Source organism: Stegodyphus dumicola, chromosome 9, assembly GCF_044657685.1.
Source record: "Stegodyphus dumicola isolate Sdum_Otavi_A_Nest chromosome 9, ASM4465768v1".
In the NCBI taxonomy this organism is placed as follows: Eukaryota; Metazoa; Arthropoda; class Arachnida; order Araneae; family Eresidae; genus Stegodyphus; species Stegodyphus dumicola.
This window is the reverse complement of record NC_140776.1, coordinates 183,985,888-183,998,996: the sequence shown is the minus strand read 5'-3', so window position 1 is coordinate 183,998,996 and position 13,109 is coordinate 183,985,888. Positions and strand designations below refer to the sequence as shown.

The 13,109-nt window shown below is 35.9% G+C and overlaps 1 protein-coding gene across 1 annotated transcript in view; it reads right to left on the bottom strand.

Moving 5' to 3' along the window:
* The window catches only part of LOC118199656 (uncharacterized), a 430,613-nt gene that overhangs the window by 299,954 nt on the left and 117,550 nt on the right, over positions 1-13,109 (bottom strand). The window contains exon 4 of the mRNA XM_085824456.1: positions 159-297. Coding sequence (XP_085680582.1) covers positions 159-297 — 139 coding nt within the window. The remainder of the gene's footprint in view (positions 1-158; positions 298-13,109) is intronic.

The following is a 13,109-nucleotide window of genomic DNA, read 5'->3' as shown; positions in this document are numbered from 1 at the left end:
TCAGGAAAAATAACAATTCACTACGCTGAAAAAATTAATTTCTTATTTACGTTATAAACAAAAATTCAGGTTTAAAAAAAAAAAAAAAATCGCAAATCGTCGTATTACCTTTGTTTTCTTTAAAGATAATCGAATTAGACAAATAAATATGAACTTACCAGGAGTTATGTTCTCAATTCGGGGACCAAAGCCTTCGTCGCAACCTCCTACGACAGAAAATCCAAATCTTTTGTCAGATGGACCAAGAAATATTTCTACACAATCTTCGTCTGTGGTCCCACCATTTTTCTCAAGTTCCTATTTTGCAAGAAGAAAAAGTAGAACATTAAAAGTGAAATTCAAACATTATCTTGTGAGAAACATTATGGAATCAAAATTTGAAATTCTGCATTTCCTATCGAACCATAATTAGATTAGCATCACTAGCAGTTCATCCAATTTGCGTCTTTTTTATATTTTTGCCGTGTTGTGGTGATAACATTTGTCAACGCAGTTATATATTTTTGTAAAATTAGACGCGTTTAAAATGACAATAGCAACTTATAATGCGCTTAATAATCATACTTAAAATAAAGAAAAATTTATTTATCTAGTAGAGAATAGCGCTTGCCGGGCAAACGCGTCTAAAATATATATATATATAATGACATAAAGAATTGTTTTTATTGCTTTTAAATCACTTAATTTGTTAATCAATAACAGACAAATTACATTAAAAAAATACAAATAAATAAATAAATATCTAACGTTACCGAATGGCAACACACTGAAGTATGGAACACAAAAATATTTTATTTCGGTCTATGGAAACGCATCTCTTTTATAACGCCGAATTTTCTGATCAAGTTTGAAACAAAATATCTTACACATTGCCGTGTGGCAACAAATTGCTTTCAGATCGTTTAGTTTGTTTATGATGACTTGATTAAATTCCCATAAAACACGAAATTAATATATATATATATATGTGTGTGTGTGTGTGTTCAAAATTTGGTGGCTCTAAGTGGCGTTTTTTTGCGACGCGAGAAACACATATAGATTCTACATTATTTAACCCTTTTCGGCACGCTACTCTTCAAAGTTGGCATTTTACCAAAAAAAAAAAAAAAAAAAAAAAAAAAAAAAAATTGTAGGCAGTCCATTTAGGCCTAGGAGAGTATTGCAGGTATAATTTTACAAAGATTGCAGAAACCGTTTCCATTTTGTGGGTGTGTCCGAAGCGAAGACACTGAGCCGCACGCGCTGCGATAGGTGAGCATTGCTGTGAAGTACGTATTACAGTAAAATACTTTGCCTATGATTTAAAAACAGCAGAATCTGATCTCTGTAGCAGATTTAGCATAACCCAGAGTGCACCACGGGGAGGCCTGCTACTCTACACCCCCCAAAAAAAAATACCGGAGGGGGGAGTAAACTCTCATTGCTTCGGCAATACTGAGGCCTATCGGAGCCATTTACAAAATTTAAAAATTTATAAGAAAAATAATTAAAATACTATAATATTTACAATTAATTATTGACTAGAAAAAAAAAATAATTATTAAATATATATACAAATAAAATCTACAGAAATCAAAACTAAGGAAACTACGCACGATGAAAGCAAGAGGAAAAAAAGGGTCTGCTCTCGCTGAAAATCAAATAGCTAACTGAAAACCGGGGTCTTCAATACAAAAAACAGAAAAGAATAAAAACAAATATAAATAAATCTGCGCTCTCAGCCTCCGCCATGTTTGATGCACGAGACCAGATTCTGTGACTCACTCCCACGTGACAGGCGCTAGAAGTACAGTGTGTTCAGTCCGAACACACCATACACTGAAGGCTTCACTATACACAATATTTCAAAGATAAAAATTAAAAGTAATACAGAATAGACAGATTAGCATAAAGATTTCTTTTCATTGATATTCTTTATATATATATATATATATATATATATATATATATATATATATTAAAAAAAAAAAAAAAAAAGGGAAACATTTCTTTGAAAAATCAGTGTCTTTAAAAACAGAATATATCTCAATGTTAAAGATTTGCTTGTGTGGTGCGACCATCTATTATTCATAAAAGAGATTAAAAGTAACCATTAGTGTAGTTTTCGTGATATTTATCGATTATTTTCAGTGTCTAAAGAGGGAATATTTTTGGTGTGTTCACACCGAACACACTGCGCCGGAAAGGGTTAATAGCCCACCAGCGGCCGAGCGGTAAAGTCCCTGAACGCTGGTAATTCGGTTCGAAACAGGTGGATGCATGGGAATTTTCGTGTTTTTCTCTATGTTTGACGTGTACATGAGTCGGTTTCCCTTAGAAAGTCTTTCAACGAAAGCATCATCCCCCTTAGGCAGATAACCCTCGAGTGCTTTGCCTGAATCAAATAAACCAAACCATTATTTAATGTCTCCTTACACGTAAGAAAAACCAAGCAAATGCAACTAACTCGTTCGATGCAATCTGAATTCAGGCGCAACTACTAATGCTATTATAGCGATTTTATCCGACCAGCTGCTGGTAGATCAAAAGTACTTACGTAGTATTCGAGTGCTTGGTAACCACCACGAATTGTTGACTGCAACGGTTGACAAAGAATGCATAACTTCCTACGATACATCTAATTACCCGAGAGAACTTAAAAAATTAAAAAAATTCCTTTTTAAAGATCATGATTATTTCAGTTTCAATTTACCTAAATTAATATTAATAACACTAACTTTTATTAAATTTTTTATGTTAAATAAAAAAGTAGCGAAAAACTCCAGAGCTGACGGAGAATAATTATTCTTATTACCGCAGCAGTTTCGTGTGCAGTTACTTTCTTTTATTTGTTTTTTATAATTACGTACATTAGAAAATGATGTTTGGATAAATAATAAATAAATAAGCCGGATTTTTTTTTAGCTCAAAAGACTCAAAGATTTATATTTATTAGACTCAAGGATTTATATTTATTAGCTCAAAGGGGCCATTTGCCCTGAAGGGCTATTAATTTCATTTTGGCATTTTGCGTTGCTTCACTATAAACGGCGTTTCACTTTTCAGATTGTTGCCACTAAATATTAGAGTCCTGCATTATATTTAAAGAAATTAAATAATGAAGAATTTGCTTGAATGTATGTACGTTTCTGGCATTGTGAAAAAACAACGGTACCTAGTGACATCAAATTTTGAATAACGTAGTTCTTCATTCGAATATGGGCATCTGGAAGCCCAAAGCCCAAATTTGAAATTTGGAATTTGTTTTAATATCTATTTGATATTTTGTAGAGCATTTATGAGTTTTTGATTAAGAGATGCAACGATTTCAAAGCGAGCAATGGCAACACTGTAAGAAAAAACATTTTTATCTCCAGCGCGCGAGACTGTAAATCGGAAATTTTAAAGATACGCTCATTTTAAAATTATTTTGCGACAATGCTGTTGAAGGCTTAGGTGCGAAGCATATTTACACAGGCGCCTAGGCTAAAACCCTCATCCTGCATGTAATGCATGGCGAAATGGCATAACATGAGAAATGTTGGCAGAGAATTCTAAAATAAAGAATTCTCACAAGATGTTGCGATGGTGAGAGCCTTGTGTATACCAACTCCGGAGAAAAAGGTAGACTGCATAAGAAATATACGCGAAATTAAGTGCAGAAGGTAGTCGTGAGGATTTCCTGCTTTCCTATTGGTTAGTCATGGGGGCGTTTCTACATCTTTTCTAATCTTCTGATTCTGCGAATTTTATGAGAAGCATGGCTGCTTGAAATCCTGTTTGTAGCTTTTCTGCTGAATTTTTTGCCGCTCTGATTTTGCCAATACATGCTATGATGGAAGTTAGGAAAGAGTTGATTTTTTCATCTTGGATCCAATTAAGAGCATCGTTAAGGTCTTTCGGTGAAGGGGTGATTTTTCCTTGCAGTTTCTCTCTGTGCGTAGCTTGAAGGAGGTTTTTCTTCGCTGGGATTGAGGAGCTGGGAAGTTTTCTTCGGAGAATTTTGGAGCTTTAGGCTGGGGGTGGGGCGGGCTGCTTTTCCTTTCAAACCTTTTCTTATATTCACCGCAGCCTCTCATTGCTGTTGAACTGAATTTTATGGTTTAAGTGCGCAAAACATGATATTTAATAATAATAATAATAATAATAATAATAATAATTAATATAATATCTGAAATTTTTCAGATTTTAAATTACGTCCAAAGGGGCGTTTTTTTAACGTTTTGAGTGTTACCTTTATTTATTAAATATCATGTTCTTTGCACTTAAACCATAAAATTCAGTTTAAGAGCAATATCGCAAAATAATGTTAAATTAAGCATATCTTTAGAATTTCCGATATACACAGTCTCGCGAGCTGGAGATAAAAGTATTTTTTTTCTATATAGCGTTGCCATTTCTCGCTTTTAAAGCATTGAGTTTATAAATCAAAAATTCGTTAAAGTTTTACAAAATATAAAATCTATAATAAAACAAATTCCAAATTTGGGATTTTAGATGCCCATATTCGCAGTAGGATTTCGTCATTCAAAATTCGATGGCTCTATGTACCATTGTTTTATCACAATGCGAGAAATAGGCAATCATTTATGCAGATTTTTCATTATTTAATTTCTTCAAATATAATGCAGGACTCTAACATTTTGTGGCAACAGTTTGAAAAGTGAACCGACATTTATGAGTCCGACGCAAAATGCCACAACGAAACTAATAGTCCTTCGGGATTCAAATCCCTTTGGACTAAAAAAAAAAAAAAAAAAAGCCCCTTTAGGCGCAATATAAAATCTAAAAAGATTCAGATAAATTTTAAGTTAAAGAGTGAGATAAACAAAAGAATTGTGACGTGTGTTCTTTTGAGTGCTAATTTAATTTACATAAGCAAATGAACGGGATTCTATTCTTCAGATTAAACTGCTTTAAAACACGGGTAAATTATCAGTAGTATATTTCTGTTTGTCGTAATAAAGATTATCCCTCTATCTTATGTGCTTTCGAGTGCTGTTGAATTAGCAGTACTTTTGAGTTAACCTTAGACCTCAACAAAATGATGAAGTCAATCGTCAGCCTGAAACTATGCGATATTGTTAGTATAAATCCAAACTACGGGGGGAGTTTCGCATATTTTCATTCGCCGCAACCAAGGCGTCAATTTTGCCTTCTTTTTACACGATAAAATGCGCCACCCATGTATAATATGAGTACGAGCTAATTTCCCTTAGAAAAATCCTCCACGAAGAAGACTTCCCACTCGACTAGTCTTCGAATTTCGCTTTTTTTTCGCAATGAAGTTTTTACCCTAGTTATAATTTACTACTTGATGCCCCCAGACGGGAAAGTAGTTAGTGATTCTGACTGCCGAAGGCGCCGGGTTCGAGTTCCGGAGAAGGCATGGGTGTAAATTGTCTGTCCTTTCACAGGAGCCAACGGTGGACCACGTTAGGTGCTTCCATGATAAATACAGCTACCGCTTCCGGCTTTAAGTAGGGGGCAATGTCTATAATAGTTAATGCCTACCAGCGGAAAAACAAAATACTTTATTTAACGGTGTAACACTCTTTGTCTGCCGCCCAGACGGTATAGTGGTTAGTGGAGCCTACTGCGATACCGAACGGCCGGGTTTGGAATCCCAGAAAAGGAATGGATGTTTGTAAATGTATGGTGCCTTTGCGGCATAGGGGCACTGTAAATACATGGCGAATTGAAAGTCCTCTCGAGAGGTTGGTGGTAGGGGAAGAGGAGTGGAAGACCCTCGGACCCGTTCCACCGGAGTGCTCTCCATCAAAACTGGGGCGGAATTGCGCAAAGTCATCCTTTCACCTGTATGGTGCTCAAGCCTCTGGTCAACGTAAGGCGCAAACTTGGTCTTCTTGTCGCGATGAATTTCGTGGGTTTGTTCCGATGTTACTGTCAGGCAAGTGAGATAAGTCACAACAACAGCGACGCGTCCTTTTTCTCAAGTAACGCAGGGACAGGACCCTGTTGGAATTTTAGTCGGTCATAAATTTTAACACTGATAAGTACTTTGTGCCAACATCAGAAGGTGTCTTCCTTTTTCCACGATTCCTGTTTCCGCCGTTGTCAAAATCATTCCTGTTTCCGCGAAATCATCAATCTTCATTACCCCCTTCCCAAAGGGATTACCTAGTGGCGGGCCGAGTGGACCTTGCCCTCTCCCGAAAAGTAGGAAAGCCAAAAAATTTTTAATTTAAAAACAAGAATTTTTAAAAGAAATAATCGAAAAAAATTTACGATCTCAGATCTTTGCATGAATGAAGATAAATTTGTATTTAAAAGGAGACAGAGAGATGTTCAAACTCTACTGTGTATTTCTTAAATTTTCTAGTTTTATTCACATTCTACACTCATTTTATGACTCCCACTTAGTCACGCCTTTACCGGGCCGGTTACTTGCTTGTGAGCTCTTGCGTTGCTGGTCTTCCTATTCTTTATCCGTCTTTCTCCTCCTTACTGCGGACATTATGTGAAGATAGTTCTATGTTATTGTGCCCATCCGCCATAAATTTGATTGAGCCAGATAAACTACTGATCTCAGTGGTATTCTGGCTATAAGTTATCAGTCAGTCAGTCAGTGTTCAAACTCTGCGATGATTTTTGGTAGTGAACTAAAAGATTGTTTCCTATAGTAAAAAATCTGATGTGTACACCTTATGACTTAGTAAAAAATCTAATTAGAATTACTAATGGAATGAAACTTAAGATTTCAAGAGGAGCCTTAACTAAGACACGTCTGTTGTAAAGAGAGAAGTAGAGGGCGCTGCTTGGCAGTAGCGCAATGCATGTAAGTAGAAACGAAATATCGTTTGATTAGGCAATATGATTTCTGTAAAGGTAGTCCGCCTAACAATAGGACAGTTGTAAATATGTAAATATAACGGATAATAAATAGCATTAGAAAAACTGAATCACCGAATGCTTTGTGATTGCTCTTCGGGCCGCCATGGATAAATGCACGTTCGTTACAACGTCTTCAATCTAACGAAGACAAGAGATAAATAGAATAGTCCTGACGAAGACTAATTTATTCACAAAGAAACTGCCGAGCTCTTCTTAATGACTCATCATGACATCTCCTCAGGAGCTGTGGGAAGGGGACTGCAATTTTCGATTTCGCGGGAACAGGAAAAATTTCGAAAAACGCAGAAAGAGAATCGCGGAAACAGAACTAATTCCATTAGAAAAGGGGCAGAAAAATATTTCCTCCCTTCTGCCGGTAGGGGGCCGGACATTTTCCCAATCGTAGGTGGGAGTAAAAAGAGGAGATTGGAATTCGAACGGAAAGAACACGAACACTTCGCTCGCTGTAGACAGAATGTAATTTAAAATTTCTTAGATGTAATTACGGTCAGGGCTTAATTTCCAAGATTAGAAGTGCCGGAGCCCTATGGAAGACCGTCAGCAAAGAGGAACAAGAGTAAATGAATAAATAAAATGACTATTAAACTCATTAATAATTTTAAAATTAAATGGTTAATTATTATCAAATTAATTAATAGCTATTTAATTAATGTTTATAAATTGCTATTTAATCAATAATTGTTCTATAATTAAGTAATTATAACTTAATTGACAATTATTAGATAAATAATTAATTGAAATTTAATTGATAATTACTAGATGATTAACTATTATCTATTGAAGTAAATAAATAATTAAAATTAAATAAAATGTAAAGAGATAAATTGAAATTTAATGAGCGATTTTTAATATAATTTTATTGTTAAAATAAAATTTTCGAGATAAAATTTCTACTGAAATTGTTATTCAATTACATAAAAGAACTGCCGCAGCATTCTTATTCAGGGCTCCGGTGCGTTCCGGCTAGAATTATATTTTATTACAAAAACTAAGAAGCACCGTAGCCGATATCCGGTGGGGTCCGGCCCAATTTAAGCTCTGTTCGTAGGGGGGGTGAAAAAGTTCTTTTAACATCACAAAAATTAAACATGCTTAAAGTATAGCTGATGAAAACTTCAGGGCGAAAAAGAATGAGGGTATGAGTGGGTGGAAACAAAAAATGAGGGGAATCTTGGTGAGAGAGAACGTTCTCTGCTGATATAATTATAGCCATCAAGCAGATATGTATCAGGGGTAAAATGAGTCCTGAATATGACTCCTAAGGATGAATGCAAAGTTGCTGTTTACGCTTTCCCCAACGTTAGTGGATACTGTGGGAAGACGATGTATAGGACGTGCTTGAGCTGTTTTATCTCAGTATTTCACTCTTATTGTACTCGCTGTCACTTAACGCCCATTTAAGAACACAAATTTTCCATCCTGCGAGGATAATTAACCATCGATAACAATACACTAGATACGATGGCATGGCGAGAAATTTACGCGTTCCTAAACAAATTCCCCCAAATTTATTGCCTTTCTTAAAGGGAAAGGTTTTCGCATGTGAGTGAGGGGACTTTACTTGAACGTCTCATGTTCTCATGAGTTCGTATTTCTAGGGAAATAGAGTATTGCAAAGTCTGCTTATTGTTAAACTAAAACTTTAGGAATTCTAAATTTTTTTCCCTTTAAATTGTGGTTCAGTTTTATAAAAAGAAGTACCGGAGCTCATCTTATTTAGGGCTCCGGTGCGCTCCGGCTAAAATTGCAATTTATCTTAAAAATTGAGAAATACCGAGCTCCGGTGGGCTCCTACGCAATTTAAGCACTGATTACGGTACATAGTTTTATATATAATTAAATTTATCTATCCAAAAGCAGGTCTTGACTGTCAGCTGTGTTACAGCGGACACGATAAATATGTGTACCATAGCTAGGACATCTATCTGTCATCTAATCTTCTCGGGGGTGGATACCCGATCAATTATCAACTACTGTTACTGTTAATAATGTTTGTACGGGATTTGACATAAAGAATATCATGTATCTGAACGCAGAAATAATTATTAAAGTGCTTAAAGCAGTGATTTATTAAAATGAATAAAGCCTTAAAGCAGATTTTAAAGTCATTTCCCACATTCCTCTTTTATTATTTTTTAAATTAATTTCTGTCCCCTCTTCCTTTATCATGTCTTTCAGATATCTGGACTGCGAAAAGATGACCTACTAACCGTTGGTTGTTGTGGTAATCTTCGGAAGCGCCAACAAAAGGCGTACCTTCAGCGAGAGAGAAATTAAGCACATGCGTGTTTCACGAGGAATCTGGCCGATTCTCAGCGGGGTGACCTCAAGGTATGAGATAATGAGGAAAGAAGAAAAAAAAGATGGGTCAATATTGTCAAACGGTGAAGACCGGTCACTGACCGTTTCGATCATTTACCGGAAAATTCTATGTTTCAAATTTCCGAAATGATTTCTCAGAATCTCTATCAGCAACTTGTAAATCTTTTTGTGATGAGTTTGTTTACAACAGCAGTCTCCTTTAGAATTATTCTAAGTAGGGAATTAGAACACATTTGAACATATTTTTGATCAAAATGTATCGGAAAGGATTCCCGACAGATGAAGGGACAGACAACTTTATATCCATGCCTTCTCCGGGATTCGAACTCGAGCCCGATCACAGCCAGACTCCTCTAACCACTATACTGTCTGGGCGGCACCCCTTTACCTTATTCCTTCAATTAGATAGTTCCTGCAGTTGTTCTACTGATAATGCTTCTACAATTCCGCTAGAACGATTGGCAAAACTTTGGCGGGACCTCCTGCCAACTTTCATGGTCGACGGAATAATACGTAAGTACCAAAAATATCATTAAAAATTTATCTGTTGTTTGATTTGGCGAATAAATTCACTCGGCCAAATACATAAAAATACGCATTCAAAAGAAGAACGCACTTCAGAGCAGAAAGAATAACGTTTTTATTTATATTACTTTTCTATATCGATATAAGCCAGAGGGAAACAGATTATTAGGTGCTAACTTAATTTATTTTAAGATTCAGCATATTTTTAACGGATGATTTGATGATATTCGCATATTAACGCTACCACTTTCGCGCAGTTTGATGACTTTTGCGACATTTTAGACATTTTAAAAATGATTCACAAGCTATCGATATTTATTGTAAGCCGGCAAACATTACCAACATACCAAACGAAAACACACTTATAAAATTTTAAATCAAAATCTTAATTAGTATATGTGTAAAAAAACGCTGGCTAATCTTTGGAATATGGTAACAGGTAGTTTGGCGACATTTTGGAAGGGCGATAAAGATTACTAGCTAGGACTTTAGCAGTGTACATGGATATAGTCAAGAGTGTGCGCAATGCCATTTTTGTGCAATTCTGGGATGATTCTTTAAGTGAAATTAGGTCGACGTGTATATGGATGATACCGTGTATGTGCAATTCTTAAAAACGCGGCAAGCAGTGGGCGATTCTGCATTTTGTCCCAATTTCGCACCTAATCTTCGTCATGATTAAACACTTTTGTTCCATACTAGCATAAGCGTAATTCGGCTAGCAGATTGTTGGAAAAAAATGTTGAGTAAAAAACAAAAACATGCCTTTACTTCGTGAAAACAAAATGGCGTCCAAACAAAAACTAGTAGGTTGCTGTAGCAGGGTTGGTCGCCAAATTTTCGCCAAAAAATAGCCAAGTTACCATAATCCAAAGATTAACCAAAACGCTTTTTTTCGAGGTATCTTCTGTAATATTTTTGCGCTGTTCTTCTTACCATGTGCCGCAGTGATCTGTTTTCACATAAAAATTATCGAAGAATTGCACGAATATCTGCTGACGCATCTCATAATTGTTCTCATTAGCCATTTTACGACAAAGCACTGATAATCCTGCGGACATTTAACCGCAGTTTTTTCCTTTGCTGGCAAATTCCACAAACATGTATTTTAAAATTGAGTTTATGACTAAAAGTACAACAATTTGTCTGTAAAAACCGTTGAAACTTGGACTACGACAAAAAGAACGCATCTGAAAATGGCGACGTTGCTTGACTGAAGAATTGTTAGCGCATGGTTGCCTGAAGAATGGTTATTCGTATGGTTGCCACATTTTGGCACATTCTGAAAATTTGACAAGTTTACTAAAGTGGTTGCGATAATATGTAGGTACCGATTAAGTAACATTTATATATTTTAGATCATGTACTATTTAATTACTATTTATTCTGGAAAAAAAAACGTTTTTACATTTTGTGATATTATCTGCTATTACTGTGTTTATTTAGAGCGTTTTCGGCTAATCTTTGGAATATGGTAACAGGTAATTTGGCGACATTTTGGTAAGGCGATAAAGACTACTAGCTAGGACTTTAGCAGTGTACATGGATAAAGTCAAGAGTGTGCGCAATGCCATTTTTGTGCAATTCTGGGATTTTTTTTTAAGTGAAAATAGGTCGACGTGTACATGGATACCGTGTATGTGCAAATCTTAAAAACGCGGCAAGCAGTGGGCGATTCTGCATTTTCTCCCAATTTCGCACCTAATCTTCGTCATGATTAAGCATTTTTGTTCCATAAAAATTCTAGCATAAGTATCCGGCTAGCAGATTGTTGGAAAAAAATGTTAAAAAAAAAAAAAAAAAAAAAAAAAAAGGCTTTACTTCGTGAAAACAAAATGGCGGCGTCCAAAACAAAACTAGTAGGTTGCTGTTGCAGGGTTGGTCGCCAAATTTTAGCCAAAAAATCGCCAAGTTACCATAATCCAAAGATTAATCGCGTTTTCTAAATCTTTTCGTATTTTCCATAGAAATTTTACTTTACTTTGATGGTTTATGATAGCGACTTTTTCATCATTCTGCAAGATGGGAAATTTTTCTTTTAGACAAAGCCTGGCTAATCGGGAATTGATTGAACAAAATTCATTCTCGAATACAAACGATATTCGATACCCGTACAGTAACGTGATTAATCAGACTTTAACAACGGAAACATAAACAAAAGTGCGTAACGTCCAGAAAAAAAAAAAAAAAAAAAGTAACAACGATAAAAAAAATCTCCATCACAGTCCCAAGACTTAGAAGAGGACTCTATTTATCCCTGTCACAATCCGTTTTCATTCAAGCGGAGAATCAGCAACAAAAACTAAAAATGTGAAAGATGCCGGGAAAAAACATTCCGAAAGCAGAACAGACAGGGGGAAGGGGGGCGGAAGCACCTGTTAAAGGTCAGCAGGTTGGAATGCGAGAATAAGAGTTGACTGACGGGTCCTTTTGCATGTTGTGGGAGGCCAGAAAATTACGTTGGTCGCAATTGTGGGTTTTGAGTTGGCACGAGTCGTAGACAAATTTTTTTTTTTTTTTCTTTGGTCTCGGTTGAAGACGCAAAACAATAATATTAACCTAAAACTTTCTCCGACGAAAAGATGAAAAGGTTGTTTTATGCAGCAACTGGTTAAAAAAAAGTTATTACAGTTTAAACATTGGCTATAACCATATGCTAGTGTAATATTTAAAACTTTATGTTCGAAGAATACTAGTAGTGTTTGTTACACATCCTGATTTACGCAAGTCAAAAAGAGATCCGTGACTCTTAGCAGACACGGTCATTTAGCCTACAGCACATTTAGTTAACAACGTGTATATTGAGAAAATATTTGATGTGGACATCACATGACTACCTTATACGGCCTATTAAATTATCCACATTTTTGCTGCACTTCATTTAATTAAACTTATTTCCTCGAGTTTCATTAGAAGATATATTTCTAATTCAATGAATTTAGTTCTCATTCCGTGTCAAGGCAAAAAATACATAAAAACTCAATCTTCATTAAAAATTGCAATATACAGAAAACGCCAAAACACAATACAGTTAAAAAACAATTTTTAGAATTGAAATTAGAGTTTCTAAGCAACGGCTGCTGAGAAAAAATGTCCGTGGTCCTCCAATTTCCTAACATCCCCTCGTTCCTTCCAAGACATATGACTCCTTATGATCGTGAATGAGGGAAGAGTTACTATAACTTTAAAGTTATTTAAAAGCAACAGACTATAGCCGGATGTGCTTTCCGATCACACGAAAGCACGAGGTAAGGAGGGAGAAAATACCTTCTAACGCTGACAACAAGGCCCACCAGTGGCCGAGAAGCCCCTGAACAATGGTAGTTCGGTCCGAGGTTGTAGTCCTGGCGGACAAACTGGCTGCACGAGCGTTTTCGTGGTTCTCCCTATGTGTAAAGAGGTTATCA